Here is a 17,823-nt window from a genome sequence, read left to right on the forward strand (position 1 = left end):
AGTAATCAAAGCATTTATTGCTCACATTGTTTTTGTATTTTTTTCACTGGTATTTTGACTTCATTTATCTTTAGTAAGAAACTCCACATTGTTGAGGCTGGATGGCCTTCATCCATCATCCAAGTTTCAAGTACGCACTCTGGCTGGGCAGCTCCAAAATATTAATATTACTTCAAATCAGAAGAAACATGTTGGTGAAATTAAAACTTTACTTTAAAACTAATTCTGCATGGAGTATCAACAATTTTGAGCTTAACTGCACATAAATATGAAGGACCACAGAAAAAAACAACATTACAAACAATGTGTTTTTATGCTACTTTTGTCATTTTGATTCAAAATAATGTTTTGTATAATACTTTCTACTGTGTTTTATTTTACACAAGGGTTATTTCATGTTTGAAATATTTTCATTTTTCACTTTTTTAAATGTTTTTAGAACAATTTGTAGAACATTTCTGACTATTTGAAAATCTGACAATTTGTAGAACATTTTTAAAACAAAATGACAACAGCAGCAATTTTACAACAACAATGATGAAATGTCAATAATGGACAATGTTAACATCCATTATGTGTGTGTGGGCATGGGGGGGTACGAAAGAGCACGTTTCTTGAAACTAGCTAGCTAACCAAGCTAGCTAACATTACTGTCTCTATTCTATTATGCTGTGTGTATCACGCATGTGAGTGTGTGTATGTGTGTGATCCATCCATCCATCCATCCATCCAATCCGCCTATCGATCTCCTGCTCCATTTTTCCCTCATTGGTGAACAAGATCCCGAGATACTTGAACTCCTCCACTTGGGACAGGACATCCTCCCCGACCCAAAGAAGGCACTCTATACTTTTCTGGCTCATTTATTTAAACATTTATTTCTATAGCTATAAATTTTTATTTTATTTATTGAGATGATAAAAGAAAGAACCTTGAACACATTGATCAACAGGTTTTGTATGTCATTCAACACACTCTCCCTCTTGGTTTTCTCATCCAGGGTTTCAGACACACACAGACACACACACAAATAATACACATGTACAATAAAGTACAGGTGGTAATGTTAGCTAGTTGGTTAGATAGCTAGTGTTAGCTAACTTTGAAGAAGGCTAATATGTTGATTCGTGACAATAACGCTGACACAGTACTCATGATTGACACACACAAACACATTTGTGAGATAAAAAATAAAGATAATACTTATATGTAAGAGTTCTTGCTGTGTAAAATAATATTATTCAGGGGTGACACTTAGGTCTCAGTGTGTTTGGTTCACAAAAAAATGGTTTCCTGACAGTCACAGTTGGTAAGAGAAAGATTCCCATTAAATTCCATAGGAAATGAATGCGGGTCATTTTGGACCCACACACGGAAGACTGGGGTCGTAATATAAAACATGCTATTTCTTAAAATGTATAAAAGGTAAATTAAAAAAATTTAATTGCATGATATCAGTAACATGTTTCTTGAGGAACACCTGGAATATGAAGTGATGAAAACTTTTCATTACAAAGATATTGGAAAAAGATGACCTCACCGGGTCAAAAAGGACCCAGTTACACATCAGAGGGTTAAGGTGCATTTAATATTAATAACATAAATGTTATGCTATTGGTATTAAACATCACAACATTCAAGCTGATTTTATCATACAAAATAAATTATATTTAATTATATTTAACACAACAAATAATATGATCAATGTTGTGCATCTGCATTCACTTCAAAACCATTAACCTAAGAATATGAGGTACTGCTTCTGCAATTTGACTCCAGTAGTAATAATAATAATAATAATACTATTTTAACATAGTATTATATACACGTCTCTTAATAAAACAGTTGGTATGTAGAAGTTTGACCTCACTTTGTATTCAGCTAATCTTTTTCAGTCTTGATTTCATAACAGGCAGCTGTGGCTCAGGTGGTGGTGGACGTTTTCTGTGCTGAACTCTGAGACGTACTGGCTGTCTGTGGTGAATGCAGCGTGTAAAAGAAACACTGCTTAGGGCTGTGAAGGCACAAACAGACCATTTATTGTTTAGGCTTTCTGATTTTGGATAGAAAGCAGCTAAATAATAATTTTTTTTAGTTTATTATAATTATAAAATCAAAACAACAAAAAAACTAAAACATTTTGTGGCATTAGAGCAGATGCTGTGCAATATGTGAGTCCCTGGCAGCTGATGTTTGCTGCCCTGATAGGCTGTTAACAGGTACCTAGGAGTTTCCTGAACTCGCGTTCGATGCATCTGAAGATCGGATGGTAGAAGCGCCTGGTTGACAGCATGAGGTCAGTGACCATCTCAGTGTGGTTGACGGTAGGAAGCAGGTGGAGCGACACATTTCCGGACAGCGAAGAGAAGAGCTTGTAGAACTTTGTGGAAGACTCGACCGGAACAACGATGTCACAATTCCCGTGAAGCAAAACGAACCGCGGAGCTCTGGAGAAAGGGAAATGTCAGGAAAGACGTTTTTGCTGCAGCAGTCAAAAACATTGCACAAGAAACAAATGTCATCTCACTTGCTCAACTTGTCACCACTAAGGTGCTGTACTATATGCATGGGTGAGTAGCGTGGAAAGTTTTTCTCCCCATTCATGGCCCTTGACATACAAGAGACGTACTCGATTCCTCGCTTCTTCTCATGCTCATAATGGTCCATGATGCTGTAAACACCACTCATCCCAATTTAGGAAGCACAAAAAGACAAGTTACATATAAATAGGAAAATAATAAAGGTTAAAAGCAATAAATTACTAAAATGGACTTATAATTAACGCATAATGATGTCAATTACAGAAACAATATATAAAAACATGAAATAGTCAGATGTTTAATTTATTTTGGGTCCTTTTAAAACACATATTTTGGTTAAAAAGACATATGGATGTTCATACCAATAACTCCTCGTATTGACTGTAAAATCTGCTGCTGTTTCTTTGACTCTATCACCAGCTCCTCTCGTGTGTCAAGGAGAAATAGTGCGGTCATTGCACCCAAATGAGCACCTGCTGAATGGCCAACTAAAACAATGTTGTCCTAAAAAGACAAAAAACAGGGTTTATTAAAGCATATTTCACATCAAGACCCTTGAATTTAACGTAATATATCATGACAATCATAACTATAATAACTCTCAAAGAAAACATCAGTATTAGAAGTTGTCGATAAATAACAGATCAAATAGGACCCATGCTAATTGAGAGAAAATAATTACAAAAAAACGTGGACATGAATATAATTTTGTCATTATACTTTTATTGTTTTATTTAAACTATTTTTGTGGCGTTTGTTCCAGCTGCACCAAATATTAGAAACAAGAATTGGGTGAACATTGTTTGAATTTGTTGTTGGTTTTCTCGGAGTTGCACAAAGACATTACAAACAGCAATCTGCAGCAGGACCACTTATTGTTACTGCAATCTTTCAATAAAACAAAGAAGAAGGGAACAAAAGGGACAAATCTGTTTGACACAATATTTTTGCTTACATTGAAGAAAAGTGCAGTTTCCTAACTTTTGGGTAAAATGTTCTCTATTTTGTTAGTCAATGAGATGTTTTTGCCAGTTTCCTGCAACTTTCTTGGAAATTTCTTTCAGTACTTTGTCAAGTTTAATGAATGCTGTGGTGTAAAATAAAATGGAAAGAAAACTAATTTGTGTTGGTTTTGTAATTTCAAACATCAAATACCCGTTTTTGACATCACTGATGTTTTTTTTTTTTTTTTTTTTTTTTACCATTCTCACTTAAAATGATAAATGAATTTGATCCTTAGCCAAGATAAGTGTATGTGACCTGAGCTTTATTTAATAAATAGATATGGAGTCAGGATATTCTCCGATTTATGCAATGATTATCAAGTCTGATCTACTTTCTTTAAAACTTAGAGAGCATCTTACCTTGTCAAAGCTGAACTTCTGTCCGTTCTCTTGAGCCCAAATCAAACAGTCTGCAATATCTTGAATCATCATTAGAACATTCCCCTGAAATGAGAAAGAATCAACAGTGCATTTTATAAACCAGTTCAGGTTTTTGAAAAGCTCTCTGACAAACCTTGGTTTATTGCTGCTTCCCCAAAGAGCCATTATTACTGGAGTATGTTGCAGTTGGAGCCTTTCATTTATATTTATTACACACAAAAAAAATGACCAGAAACTGACATCGTGCCTTTATTACCTTTGGATAAGTACAGTAATCTGGACAAACAACAGCTGCATCCAGTTCTTCAGTCATCTGCCTCGCCAGTAAACAGTAAATGGATCTGTGTCCAGTGCTCCACGCACCACCATAGATAAACACGACCAGAGGTGGAAGCTCATCTGTATTCTGTATCGGGGGGTAATACAAGTCCAGCTTGTTGCCGCGACGCCCATAAACAATGCCCTTCCAAAGGAAAGCAAGAAAACCAGAGGTTACTGATAAGATTTTGCAAAAACTTATCATATTTATTACGATTAAGTACAAAACTGACAAGTACATTTTTTATAATGTTCACACCTTTTTGCAGTGCTTAGAGTTCTCCTCGTTTCTATACCAGGACTTAATCTGAAAATGCAATTTCCAATACTGAAAGTATTTAAGAAGATCCAACGTAGCAAAGGTCAAACGGTATATCCGCCTGATTGAATGATAAAACATTTTAAAAAGACAATTAAAACCTCTTCTAAATAACCAAATATGTTGTACCAAAGGACATTATGTGGTTGTTAAGCCCTAAACAAAAAGAATTGCACAAATTACCTTGGATTTAGAGCTTCTATGTACTTTTTGTACCCAGGCTTGTCTGGCCAGCCACAGAACCACTGGGCCACAAAACAGACAAAGTACGGGAGGCCCACAAACAGGAAACCCACGATAACAGGCAAACACCAACACCTTTCAAAGAAATAAAAATATATAAACATATTTCAATTATTTAACAAAAGTAATTTTTGATGTTTAACATTCTGTATTTAGAAAGACTTACATATTGTGAATTAGTCTACTCCTTCTGCAGACAAAAAAAAGACAAAGAACATTCAATTCAGGAGTTGAAACATTTTACTGCAGCTGAAATAAGCAAAATAAAACTTTACAAACGGCTTCAATTGCAATTTCAGGCTCAACTTATGTGAAGTAAATTATGTATATTTTATAAAGAGCCCTTCATTTTTTTCTTCTTGCTCTTCATTTTTGTTTATTTTACTTTAAAAATTAAAGTCACTTCACCCACTTTGCCTGCAGGTAGTGGTAGCAAAGTGCATTGCTGCAATGCACTGAGGTAGCCAGTGCATTGCAGCCTTGCTTCCGTCAAACTGCTGCAGGGCAGCTGTAGCTACAACGTAGCTTGCCACGATTAGTGTGAATGTGCATGTGAATGTAGTGACAAGCCCTTTGGGGTCCTCGGCACTTGATAAAGCTCTACTTGAGTACTACCATACAAGCTCTTGCAGGATTTCTCAGATCTACAAAGAATTGTTCAAAGGTTAGAAAATATCCTGTGAGCAGCAGCTGGGTAGATGAAAACAGCCTTAATGTTGTTTGGAGAATGAGCAGAGTGCTCCAGAGGACAGAAAGACAGCAGCTCAAAAAAACAAAACAAAAAAAAAACTTTTTTGAATATTATATCAAAATGCAAAACATGTTTACCACATTGGGTGCCTCTTGTCAGCTAAGAACAGAAAATTGAGGCTACAAAACAGGACAATGAGAGATGTAATTTACTTAATTACATCTATTAATTGATCACTGGTAAGAAGACTGCAATAATGAACCTAAAATGTTTGAGAAAACCTCACCTTTGATGAAAACTGCCCTAGTATGCCCTCTAGCGGTATTTTACATTATCACTCATCTAGGCAAACAAAAATTGCTCAAAACATCTCTTGAGTTAAATCATTCAGCTTTATTTTCAACAGCAGATTTAAAAACAAACAGTGGACCAAAGTGCTGTAGTATTAGTCCAAGTAATAAGAATGGCGTCTGAAAATATGCAACAATCAAAATTATATATAAAAACCAAGTGAATACAAAATCACAGAAAGAAATCTAGCAGTAAAATCAACAACCAACTGTGGCTACGGGGTCTGACTGATGCTAAAACAAACTGAGTTATAACAGTTTAATCTGGAAGTTAAATAATGTGATTATAACTGTTTTATCAATAAAGATACAGTAAGTTAGCAGAAAAACTTTTCTTTCTGGAGGCAAAATGGGAGATTTGCTCTGGATCAATGTAACAGATAGTATGTAACACAGGATGGGTTTTCAGGACTAGGGGCATTTAAAGATGGTTATAATTTGCAGAAGAGTTGAAAGAAAAGTTATATTTATAAAATCTATGATGCAAGAGAATGAACAGTGTAATCAAAACTGATTGAGCCTTGCAGAACTCTAATTTCAACAGGGAACAACCAGTGATAGATAACACTCTAAATCCCAAACAGATCCTTGAGGCAACATAGAATGACAATGAAATGTACTATTAGAAGTATTAAGTATTGCTTAATACTAGGATGAAATGTTACATTTATAATATAAGGAGAGCAAAAATAGTCAGACCCCAAAACTGAGACCTGCTGAGAAAGATTAATTTCTGATTTCAACAGAGATGAATCTATTGTTTTGAAAGGGCGTCTTTCACAGACGAACCGAAACACTGAATCCCAGCCTGATATCCAGTGAATCGACAGATGGTATTAAAAGTTGCAGTTAGATCTAACAAAATAACAGTAGCACATTTACAACTTTGTAAGGACAGGCGCAGCAGGAGTTTGAAAAAGAAAAGCCACCAAGTTTCTGTAAAAGTAACTTAATCTCGTCACCTGCTTTTTACAAAGCAGGTCTCCGTTTAGGCTCACCTGACAAACAGAACAGTTGGATCTCCCGCTCAGTGTTTGCAAGCCTCAGCTGACTCACGTCTGAGAAATAGTAACACCCGAGGAGCTGACTAAATATAACTCATTGCTATCAGAGTCTGTTCCTACTATTTGAACAAAAATAGAAGGTAACTTCTTAAATAGCTGCCAAAGGATGCGTCAACAGTCAAAGTCCGTTGTTGGGGCTTCCCCGCTGATCTGGATAATCCATATTTAACTTCCGGTTTGGAAGCGGACGAGGTCAGAAATTAATTTACATTCATTTGCATCGGTTCAGTGTTTCAAAGTTTGCACACAGGTAAAACAGTTCGGATTTCTCAAACTGCTATCTCTACTCAGCTCAATAATGTGGAAACACTTCAGGTTTCCCTGAATGAATTAAATGTTGATTTAGTGATTCTGGACGAAAAGGCGGATTACTATCTTGAGCTTATTCACATCTCTGTATTGGCGCACCGGAAATCATTGTTGGAGTGAATGAGATGGTGAATAAATAAGTTCAAAATCAATCAATAATAATAAAATGAATAAATATTATAAATACCCATACCATCAAATAAATAAATGTGCCCAGGAAAAAACAAAATAAATATTGAAAATATATTTTTTAATATTTTCTTTCATTTCGTTGGAATATTTAGTCTGATGGAATATGTAATATATTTTATGTATTTAATTAATTTAGCAGCTTTAGTTGTATAGTATTTAGCCTTTTAGAAAATAAGATTTATTTTTAAGTTATTTAAAAAAGATTCAATATTAATTTTCAAATATAGATCCACCCACAATTTTGGCATTTTGACTAAGTATTTGATTTCCATAGCTGTACGCTGCTGACTCTAACCCTAATAAATCTTCATCAAAAATATAAAATTCAACATTTAAGGCATTTAAAATAAAATATATTACAAACAATAAAATATATATTCTTTATTAAATCTAACTTTTCTAGTGTGTCATTCAAAATTACATCCGAGTGAAAAAAAACCCCAAAACATTTACTATTCTTCTTTTTTCAGTTCAGCATTAATTTTCCATCCAGGTGAACTCTGACCATGTGTTATTCCTCACTACATCTGATTCATTCTTGCAGTGTTTGCAATGTCTTTACAGTGAAGATGAGAATGCTGATTGCCACCCCACCTGTTGTACCAGTGAAACGTCTATGTGACGGTCTGGCCAGTGGCCACTTTACACTGTTGACCTGACAAAGATCCAAACCTGTTCAAAATGCGCCAGCTACTGAAATATTATTCCCACTGCAAATATCAAGTGTTTAGGCTTTTCTCTACTCAATTTAAAGTCATTGGACATGCAGTCATTTATTAGTTTGCATAGCTACATCTTTTTATTTGGATTTCTGTAGTATTAGTGCTTATCATGTTAATAAAATACATACAGTGGAGGTTGATAGCACTCTCTATTCTGTTTAATCTCTTTTAGTGCAGCCAGTCTCCATAAATGGGCAGCAGTGGCTTCAGGTAGGGTTGTATTGTTATCTTGTTTCCTGGTTCATGGTTCAGTCCACACCCTCATAACTAAACTCTGAGTCAAACTGACAGTCTGCTGGAACTGGAGTGTGAATGAGAAACACTGCTCAGGGCTGAAATGTATTATTTACTTTTACCATTACCCTCCCACCAAGACTGGATAAATTAGGATTATTTGACGTACAAGTAATCCTAATTTACTAACCTTCATACATCTCTGGAAAAAATTAATAGACGACTTAAAACGATCAGTTTCTCTGACTTTACTACTGGCAGGTTTATGTTTGAGTAAAATGAACACTGTTCTTTTATTCTATGAACTACTGACAACATGTCTTATAATGTTTAAAATAAAACATTATATTCACCATCAATACTGATTAATGGTTAATATCATTTAGAATTTAAATACTAAATTCCAGGCAAAAAATTAGTATTTATATGTGGAAAATGAGAAATGGTCAAAATAACAAAAAAGATGCAGCACTTTCAGTCCTCAAGCAAGTTCATATTCATTTAGAAACAAGAATACTAACGCTTTATTTCAGGAAGAGTTCAGAAATCAATATGTGGAGGATAACTATGAGGTTTTCAATGAGGTTCAGTGCAGTGGTCTCTTAATTTTTTTCCCAAAGTTGTATATAAAAAGTACTCAGTCCAAGAATTACAAATAAAACAAATATGCTATAATAATCATTTATTTACAAGCTAAGACTCTAAATAAATTGTTAAGAGGGACCCAGAAGTTTCCTGAACTCCTGTTGGATACATCTGAAGATGGGCCGGTAGTAGGGTCTGCTTGGCAGCATGAGGTCGATGACCATCTCATTGTGGTGGACTCCACCAAGCAGATGGAGCGACACCTTTACGGACAGAGAGGTGAGGAGCTCATAGAATTTCACAGAAGAATCAGCTAGAACAACAATGTCACAATCTCCATGAAGCAAAACGAACTGAGGCACTCTGGAAGCCAAGAAAAATTAACACCGTCAATGACCATGTATGGCAGATTATTAAAATAAATACATAAATTAGGAAACAGATTTCAGGATATTGCTCTAGTTTGTCTCTCACCTGCTCAGCTTGTCTTTGCTGAGCTTCTTCACTATGTGAACTGGTGAGTAGTACGGAAAGTTTTCCTCTCCATTCATGGCTCTTGTCATCGATGAAAGGTACTCAATTCCTCGCTTCTGCTCATGCTCATAATATTCCACAATGTTGTAGATCCCACTCAGACCTGTCAAGGGAACATATAAAAAAAGCTTAACTGAATTATTAAGGATGATCTAAAATAAGCTGTAATGACTAATAAAAGCCTGTTTAAGGAAATGATTCATTTCTTCAACTTTTTTAGCATGGCCTTGTTTTCATACAGTGTGCAGATAAATGTAATACGTACCAATAACTCCTCGTATAGATGAAGCAGTTTCCCGCTGTTTCTTTGAGTCTATGAACAACTCGTCTCTTGCATCAGTAAGAAAGAGCGTGGCCAGAGTGGCCAGATGAGCTCCTGATGAATGACCAATTACAATAATGTTGTCCTATGAAATAAACACGGAGAAGAAGTTTTCGTCAATGGTTTTTTTGGGAGAGTGGGGGAAACCAAACAAATTATTAATCGTCCAAAATGTTGACAGTAAATGTTGCAGATTAGGAGGGATGTTAATGCACCTCTGTCTGCTTTTTTTTTACTTCTCCGCTCATTTCCAGTGAGCTGAACAGTCAGTTTCCACTGTAAAGCGGCCCAAACGTCACATTTTATGTTCATTATAATTGTTGTCACATAAGCATGATGTAATGTTAGGTATCTGCTTACTCAGTGAGAGTCCAACTGGCATTCGAAACGCTCCATTGAATAGACCAGATCACAGCAAACCAAACCGCACTGAACGGTGCCCTGCTGCTCATTTTGAGGCAGAATTGCCTTTTTAAATCAAAATGAGGCAATTTTGAGTTTTATCATCTAGTAAATTGAATTTAATATTCGATATTGGATGAGCTTTCTTGGCAAAATATCCCCCTAAATAAAGGACTTTAATTGCAAGTAAATCAATTGCTAAATTAAGATTAAAATATTTGAAATTAAATTGAAATCTGAATCAAAATTTTCAGGGCAAAGTTTTCAGCAAGACCATAATCCCAATGATTTTTATTTTTTAAGTTTACTTCTCTTAGGATTCCTAAAATGATGCAGCCAAAACACCTTGAATCTAAATGAAGAACAATGGAAAGAACTGAAGATAAGGTTCCACCTTAAGGCACCCATAGCATTCAGGACTTAAAGACAGTTTGTGAGGACAAAAAAAAAGAAAATCAAACCTAAGAAGAGCAAGGGACTAGATTCGTCGTGCAGAGATAAACTCAAAATATAAACTGATTAATGTGTCTTCGTGTGAAACTTTCCTTAAAAAATATAAAGCCAAAGTAAAAATATGACAGGCAGAAACGTTTCTTTCTTTGAAACTCACTCATGAAGCAATTCATTTAGTAAAGAGTTAGAGATTTAGTAAATCCTTAAATGTATAGAAAGAAGAAAGGCTTACCTCATCAAAGCCGAATTTCTGTCCATTCTCTTGCACCCAAATCAAACAGTCTGCAATATCCTGCACCATCGCTAAAACATTCCCCTGATAAAACATTCCCATATTGTTTTTTAAACAATATGTTTAAAAAAAATCACCTAAATATTCCTATTAACATGCCTTTTTGCTTTCCCTATAGAATGAAGATTGAATTATGAATAACATTACTCACACCACTGCTAAAGAACAACCTGAAAATAAATATGTATTTTTGGTGTCCCTTAGATTCCACTCCTTGTATCAGTTCTCTTAACACTGAGACATTCATTTTTTTCTCCTTTACCTTCTTGCCACCATATTTGGTGGCAAAATTAACCTGGCTTCTCATCCAGCTTCATTTTTCAGTATTTAACTTGTTTAACTTTTTAAAATTATTGCTCTGCTTGCATATATGGGTAAGTTCAGGCAAACAGGCAATTTTCTTGTAATCAATTTCTTACGTAAGAAGATCATCACACTCCTGCTTATATAGGATATTTTCTGGTCTTTCTCATTTTGTATTCATATGCAAATTTAGAAAACAGTGTGATCCTTACCTCTGGGTAAGTACAGTAATCTGGACAGATGACAGTAGTATTTAGCTCTTCAGTCATCTGCCTGGCCAGTAAACAGTAAAGGGATCTTTCTCCAGAGCTCCATGCGCCACCATAGATGAAAACCACCACAGGTGCAAGTGTGGCTTCAGACTTGTTTCTTTTAGGTGGATAGTACAAGTCTAGCTTTTTCCCTTTGCGCCCATAAACAATACCCTTTAAGGAAGACAACAATTAATACATTTTTTAATTTATTTAGGGCAAAATAAGATTATCAAGTATTTTACTTAACACACCTTTTGGTAATACTTGCTATTTTCCTCATTTTTATACCATGACTTCATCTGAAAGTGCAAAATCCCATATTTAAAGTATTTCAGAAGATCCAACGTAACAATTGTCAGACGGTATATCCGCCTAAAAGATTTAAAAACACAATTAATACTATTTTTAATAAACTACAATTGGCAAAAAAAAAAAAATCCACAATATTATGAAAGTTACCTTGGATTTAGAGCTTCTATATACTTCTTATACCCAGGCTTGTCTGGCCAGCCATAATACCACTGAGCAGCAACACAGACAGAATATGGGAGACCCACTAACAGCAAACCAGCAGTCATAAGCATACACCAAAACCTGAAGAAAAAAAAATACATAAATAATTTTATAGTTTCATTTTTGTTAGTGGTTCTTGATTTTGAATATTCCGTTTTCAGAAAGTCTTACATGTTAAGAATCCCTCTACTCCCTTATCTACAAACATCAAGAGACAGAAAATATGAGAAAACATAAGAATGAAATTTGACATTAGAAAACAAAGATGGCTCTTTCAAAGAGGAGAGTGTGCTTGCTTTTAAACTGTTTACTAAGGTATTTGATTTTCATGGCTTTAATCAAAGAACAACTTCAATAGACCTAATAATAAATGTGTAAATTGCAAAATGTCTGAACATAAGTTGGTGTACTAACAATTAAGATGAACTTGGAAGACCAAGGGGACTGATACCATATTTCTAGACACACTAATTGTCTATAACAATTATAAGTACTGGTTACTATACAACCACTTAATTATTGGCAGGTGAATTTGATTCACAAACCAAATGTTTTTAACATAAAGGACTTAAGCTTAACATATAGCTTCAAGTACTACGCCTTCTAGTGGTTCTTTACGCAATTACACACGAAGACAAAGAGGCCATCAAATTCCAACAGTAAAACACACAAGTCATCAAGTCTGGGCAAAAGAAATAAACTATTTTCTCTGCTTTACCGGATTGTGACAAAGCTAATGTAAATAAGAAACCACTCTGTGTTCATGCTTACCAGAAACACAGAAGACGGACTAGGATGTTGCAGCTATATTATCTTCCGGTTAGCCCGAAAATAATGAAAAGCACAACTGTAGAAGCTACGGGTATTAAAAAAATACGATGCTAGACAAAGACATGCTTTATGTACAACCAGATAGCATGGTAACTCATATATTAAGGGACGTGTCAACATCCAAAGCACGCTTAAACTTTCTACCGATATGCGAACAAAGACTCGCGAGATTTGTCAAGAGTTCTCCTTCTGCTAACTTCCGCTTCAGGTTTCAAGGTCGAAGGATTTTTGTAACAAGTAAATTGAAATTATTTAACATCTGCTTTGTGTCTTGAGGGATTACATAGATGAAAGTGAAATTTTTAAAAATATTTAACCCTCAGATTCAGCTATCTGCAAAAAAGTAAGATTTGAAGGAAATGTTGTGTAATGGAGATATAAAGGGAGAGTACTTATCTTGAGATTGTTTGTATTTGTACTGGCGCTCCGGAAACAGTTTTTGTGAATAAAAAAGAAATCAGGCAATCAAGTTGAAATGCATTTCACTACATGTTAAAATACCTTGAACGAATTTTAATACAAGCTATTGTCTGTTTAAAAACTGGCTGGCTCTTAATAATAATACCTCACTTCTCACTAAAGTTTACATATACAAATAAAAGACGAAATAAATAACTAAATAATAATAAAAAGAACATACGCATTCACACAGAGAGAATAAAAAAACGTAAAGCCAAGTAAAAGAACAGACTTTTATTCCAAAAACTTAAATTTTGTTTTTGTTAATTTTTTTGTTGGGCTTTCTTGTTTTTCTTTTTTTGTTTGTTTGTCTGCTGTTTGCTGATTACTGTTTTATTATATAACATTGTTATTTTAAATGTGTTAAAAATTATACTTGTGGGGAAGTTTGTACATAGTGTGTTGAATTTATAAAATGTTTTCATATGTTGTCATGGATAAATGCTGGTTGTTTGGAGCTCACAAAAATCAACAATATATTTTACTTTAAAACAAATGGCCTTAATGCAAAAAACAAACAAAGAAACAACCTTTCTACCCCTGAAAAATAGCCTTCACACCTTGTAAAAAAATCCCATATAATGGCAGATAGAGGTATTGTGAGTAATAGAATGACTTGTATTCCTGTGCTCAGGAAATCAGCAGCACATACAGCAAATATTCAGCAGGGGGAGGAAGATCTCTATCATCTGTAATTAAATGTATTTTCCATAAGACATGTCGTCTTTTGATCTCTATAGTTAAGGTAGGTAACCTCTTACATTTGTGAAATATTGGGAAAAACTCAACTTTGAACCCAAATGACTCAAATTGAATGATTAATTTAAACAAAAAATTACAAAGTAATCAACACTTTGCCAACGTGAATCAAAAGATACAGACATGAGATGCACCAAGCCATAGGTGTACAGCTCCAGTCCTCAAGGCCAGCGTCCTGCCAGTTTTAGATGGGCTTCATCTGCTCTGACACAGCTGATTCAAACAGACCAACTATGTCCTCACCATAAAGTTTTAAAGAGGCCTTCTGATAAACCATTATTTGATTAAGGTGTTCTGAAATAGGGAAAGAACTAAAACATGTAGAATGCATTCTCTGGAGGATTGACCGCTGCTAAGCTATTGGGAATGCTAATAACAATAGTATTTGAAACAGTAATAAACATTTTAACAGGGATTAATAGTCTTAGGGCTTTATAAATCAGCACACACCAGTGAAAAAAAAGCACAAAGGGTTTAAGATGTGCTGTCTCTAAGTGGCCTCATTGAGGTAAAGCTGTAAAAATAACTGCAGGACTATTTCCAATTATTACACCTCTTAGTTTCACCAAGGCCCGCCGATCACATCCAAACCTCAGTAAATACGTGAGAAGGACAAAGGTTTCTCTGGATTCAGCACTGCACATTCATGGAAAGCAGAGAAGTGGATGAGTGCTGCTGACCACACCGAGGGTTTATTATTGTGTTTGGCAACAAGGAGCGGAGGATCCAGCCATGAGTGGGTGTGAGGTTGTTCCTCCATCTGCCACGATGTGGGGAGTCCCAGGTGTTTTTCTTTTTCTTTTTTTTTTTTTTCAAATAAAACCACAGTGGAAATGGACTAATTCTGTGAAAGGCAGCCATTCAGTGGCTAATATGAGCAGCGTCAGCCCCAACTGGAACAATTATGGTGGTAAGAAGTCATAGCTTTTACTTGTTTCCTGTTAAACACTGGAATCCTTCCAGGCAATAAATTTATACATAGCGGTATTAAGATAACACAGTTAAACATGCACCTCAATTTATTCCACGAGGACATGAAGCGTGTGTAAACCCAAGCAGTTCTTCATGATCTTGTATTTTGCAGTCAGCTGCAAAATAGCTTGAGCATAAAGCAGCAAAACTCCACTAATGCCAACCTACATTTATGCATTAGTTGCAAAAGAAAGCTGAAAAGCACTGACAAAATGTCACAGCTGGCTTTTTTTTTTTTTTTTTTTTGGCTCCCTGAGCACTTCAGCCCAGTAATATCTTTAGTGCTGCAGAAAACAAAACTGAACCGTTGCTCTGTATGTTTATCAGCTGGAAAACGTGCCCTCAGGTCATCACAGCAGCATGGTGAGAAATCAGTTATGAAAAATCTCTTGCTGTATTTCTAATATTATGAAGAAAAGGCTTAAGTAGCTAAATGGAAAATCTGGAGAATGTGACGGTTTAATTGTGAGAATAAGATAGTCGTTGGTTGGTTGGTTTCTACAGTTTTCCAGGCGGAGAAAGGAAATTGATCAAATCCCTATGTTCATAAACAGTGTTGACGTTCGTTGGCTGTAAATCTCACTGCTCCATCATACACTTTACAACTTTTCTTAAGCAGCTCAGAGTGGACTTATTTAATCACGTCTATTACATGACGTTTACTTCCATGTTATTTTCAACATCGATAGGTTACCTTGAATAAAAAGTTACCTGTTGAAGTCAAACCTCTCTACTGCGTTAAAAGTGCAAGGATTTCTAAGAGCTGTACAAATGAACGTCATTTGCAGATAAAATTATATTTTAGAAACTTTACAGATGTACAATATAAATATTATAGAACCAAGAATGGGCTTTGAGGAAACCCACAGCTGATATTCAGTGTTCTCCTTTTCTAACACCTTTATTTCTCTTTAGCAATGAACTTCTCTTATGTGCTGGGAGTGAATGTTTGTTCCTATCTTCTTCCTGCTAGGTGAGACTGGCAGGTGCGGCCTCCAGCTGGTTCCAGACATGAGCAGTCATTCAGAGGAGCTGGCTCCCTGGGGCACCTCTGCATAGCCGCCTTCAGATGTCTGTTGCCTGCGGTACACTTACTTTGTATTCACCTCATTGCTCCAGTTTGAGTTTCTTCAAAGACCTTCATCCTTCAGTTCAATCTTCTCCAGCAATCTAGATTCCCAGATCAACACAGGGTAATTCTGACAAAACCATGATTATTAATGTCAAATGTCTTTTTTTCTAATCAACAAATATCCCCAGTGTAAATTCTGTATTGTCCAGTGTTGAAGAAACATCTCTGGCCAGTTTCATTCGTGTCATTGAGATGGAGCTGTTACTCCTAAAACCAAACTAATTACTTCTTAAGGAATCAAATGTATTAAGAAAAAGTATTTTACAATTTAAAAAAAAAAATGATTAAGCAAAGAAATTAACCAACAATTGGTTAATAGGTATCTGCTACCATGTTTATAAGCTGTTTCCAGTATACATGGAAATGCGATTGGTAGTATGTCAATGAGTTAAATTTCCTCAATTTTGTTTTACACCAGCATCAACAGAAATGAGTCGTCATCAATATTCCCTGAAAAAGCGTAAAACTGCCTTCATCACTGAAATGCAAAAGTTGCACAATAATCACTTCTCTTATTTCAACCTAAAAAAAAATCATACTGCTTCTAAAGTCACTGAACGCTCTAATGCATTTGTGTGTTTTTTACCAGATGGACCAAAGAGCAGACACAGTTTTCCCAGAAAAGGTCCTCTCAAACGGATGTGCAGTAACTTCTTATAAAACCAGAGCTGTTATAGAAATCCAGATTGCACTTTATCTAGAAGAGTTTTTGTTTTGCTTTTGATAAAGTTTTTGGGGGAGTGTAACTCTGGTTTGGATTACTGAGTATGCTGACAGCCTGGTGCTTGCTGCTTACTGGAGAATCTGCTACTACTGATAATTACTTCAGCAACTGAGATCCATTTTTCTTCCCCTTCAATTTGCAAGATAAGCAACGGTCGATTATCTTACTGGAGTTGTGTTCGCTTAGTGGTTTTTAGCTGCTGGTGTAGATTGTTTGACAAAAAATAAATAAATAAATAAATAAATAAATAAATAAATGTAAATGTTATAATAATTCTTCTCTGTATGTCACATTATGAAATTTATGACACACAGTATCAGTATCCTGGTGACCCAGCTGTGATAAATATAACTCTTTACATACATTAATGTATTTTAGTGTAACAATGCAGGTCAGAACTGGAGCAGAAATTACATCTACCCGAATGATCCCAGAACTGTATCTGTTTCAAATAGCATGTTAGTTTTGAGCAGTCACTCAATATATGGTGAACTACAAGTGAACTTGACTCTTTATATAGCAGTTTTAAATCAATTGGTGGTCTGTTAGGTCTCTAACCCGCTTTTTACAGACACTTCATCACATGCTTACTTCTTCCTGGGTATATTAACATACATATGTTCACCCAATGAACTCACATTGGAGTGAAACGCTTTTCTTTCCTCTTGGACATTTTGTTCCTCTCTGATGGCTGAGATTGGTGTTCCAAACATAACATTATTCCTTCATGGCAAATGTGTGAGTGGCTCCCTTTTGCTTGCCATTTCTCACCTCGAAGTTTTTAGTTTTGAATAATTATGTCTCACCTTCATGAACGTCCCTTAAAACATTTTGTTGATTCATTCGACACACTTTCTATTCAGTTGAAAATACTGCAACTAACTGCAACCTTTTAGTGTTTATCTTTGCAATTTGACCATA

The 17,823-nt window shown here is 35.3% G+C and overlaps 2 protein-coding genes across 7 annotated transcripts; both read right to left on the bottom strand.

Moving 5' to 3' along the window:
• Positions 1-1,571: 1,571 nt before the first annotated feature.
• On the bottom strand, positions 1,572-7,353 carry LOC103145897 (probable isoprenylcysteine alpha-carbonyl methylesterase ICMEL2). 3 transcript variants are annotated; one of them, XM_016677100.1, is made up of 10 exons: positions 6,845-7,353; positions 4,972-4,998; positions 4,746-4,880; positions 4,503-4,623; positions 4,182-4,388; positions 3,905-3,988; positions 2,903-3,044; positions 2,528-2,690; positions 2,224-2,447; positions 1,572-2,014 (listed from the first exon to the last, which is right to left on the bottom strand). In XM_016677100.1, coding segments are annotated over exons 2-10 (1,215 nt in total). In that variant the 5' UTR covers positions 4,974-4,998; positions 6,845-7,353; the 3' UTR covers positions 1,572-1,877. The 3 variants fall into 3 exon arrangements, with proteins under 3 accessions (XP_016532586.1, XP_007563614.1, XP_007563615.2); XM_007563552.2 differs by having other exon boundaries at positions 4,972-4,995; positions 6,845-7,352; XM_007563553.2 differs by having other exon boundaries at positions 1,572-1,974; positions 4,972-4,995; positions 6,845-7,351.
• Positions 7,354-9,034: 1,681 nt separating this feature from the next.
• Positions 9,035-13,036, bottom strand: LOC103145899 (isoprenylcysteine alpha-carbonyl methylesterase ICME). 4 transcript variants are annotated; one of them, XM_016677099.1, is made up of 9 exons: positions 12,797-13,036; positions 12,197-12,218; positions 11,972-12,106; positions 11,764-11,811; positions 11,471-11,683; positions 10,896-10,979; positions 9,752-9,893; positions 9,427-9,589; positions 9,035-9,315 (listed from the first exon to the last, which is right to left on the bottom strand). In XM_016677099.1, the coding sequence occupies exons 4-9, from the start codon at positions 11,809-11,811 to the stop codon at positions 9,081-9,083; spliced, it is 885 nt and encodes a 294-aa protein (XP_016532585.1). In that variant the 5' UTR covers positions 11,972-12,106; positions 12,197-12,218; positions 12,797-13,036; the 3' UTR covers positions 9,035-9,080. The 4 variants fall into 4 exon arrangements, with proteins under 4 accessions (XP_016532585.1, XP_007563617.1, XP_016532584.1 ...); XM_007563555.2 differs by having other exon boundaries at positions 11,764-11,884; XM_016677098.1 differs by having other exon boundaries at positions 11,764-11,884; positions 12,197-12,223.
• Between the last annotated feature and the right edge of the window lie 4,787 nt (positions 13,037-17,823).

This window comes from Poecilia formosa, unplaced genomic scaffold (genome assembly GCF_000485575.1).
Source record: "Poecilia formosa unplaced genomic scaffold, Poecilia_formosa-5.1.2 Scaffold148, whole genome shotgun sequence".
NCBI lineage: Eukaryota > Metazoa > Chordata > Actinopteri > Cyprinodontiformes > Poeciliidae > Poecilia > Poecilia formosa.

Coding starts and splice junctions, on each gene's coding strand:
- LOC103145897 (XM_016677100.1), bottom strand. Junction 4,389..4,502: donor ACTCTAAGCACTGCAAAAAG/GTGTGAACATTA, acceptor TTCCTTTGGAAG/GGCATTGTTTATGGGCGTCG. Junction 2,691..2,902: donor GTCAATACGAGGAGTTATTG/GTATGAACATCC, acceptor CTTCCTAAATTG/GGATGAGTGGTGTTTACAGC.
- LOC103145899 (XM_007563555.2), bottom strand. Junction 11,885..11,971: donor ATAGAAGCTCTAAATCCAAG/GTAACTTTCATA, acceptor TAAATCTTTTAG/GCGGATATACCGTCTGACAA. Junction 10,980..11,470: donor ATTACTGTACTTACCCAGAG/GTAAGGATCACA, acceptor ATGTTTTATCAG/GGGAATGTTTTAGCGATGGT.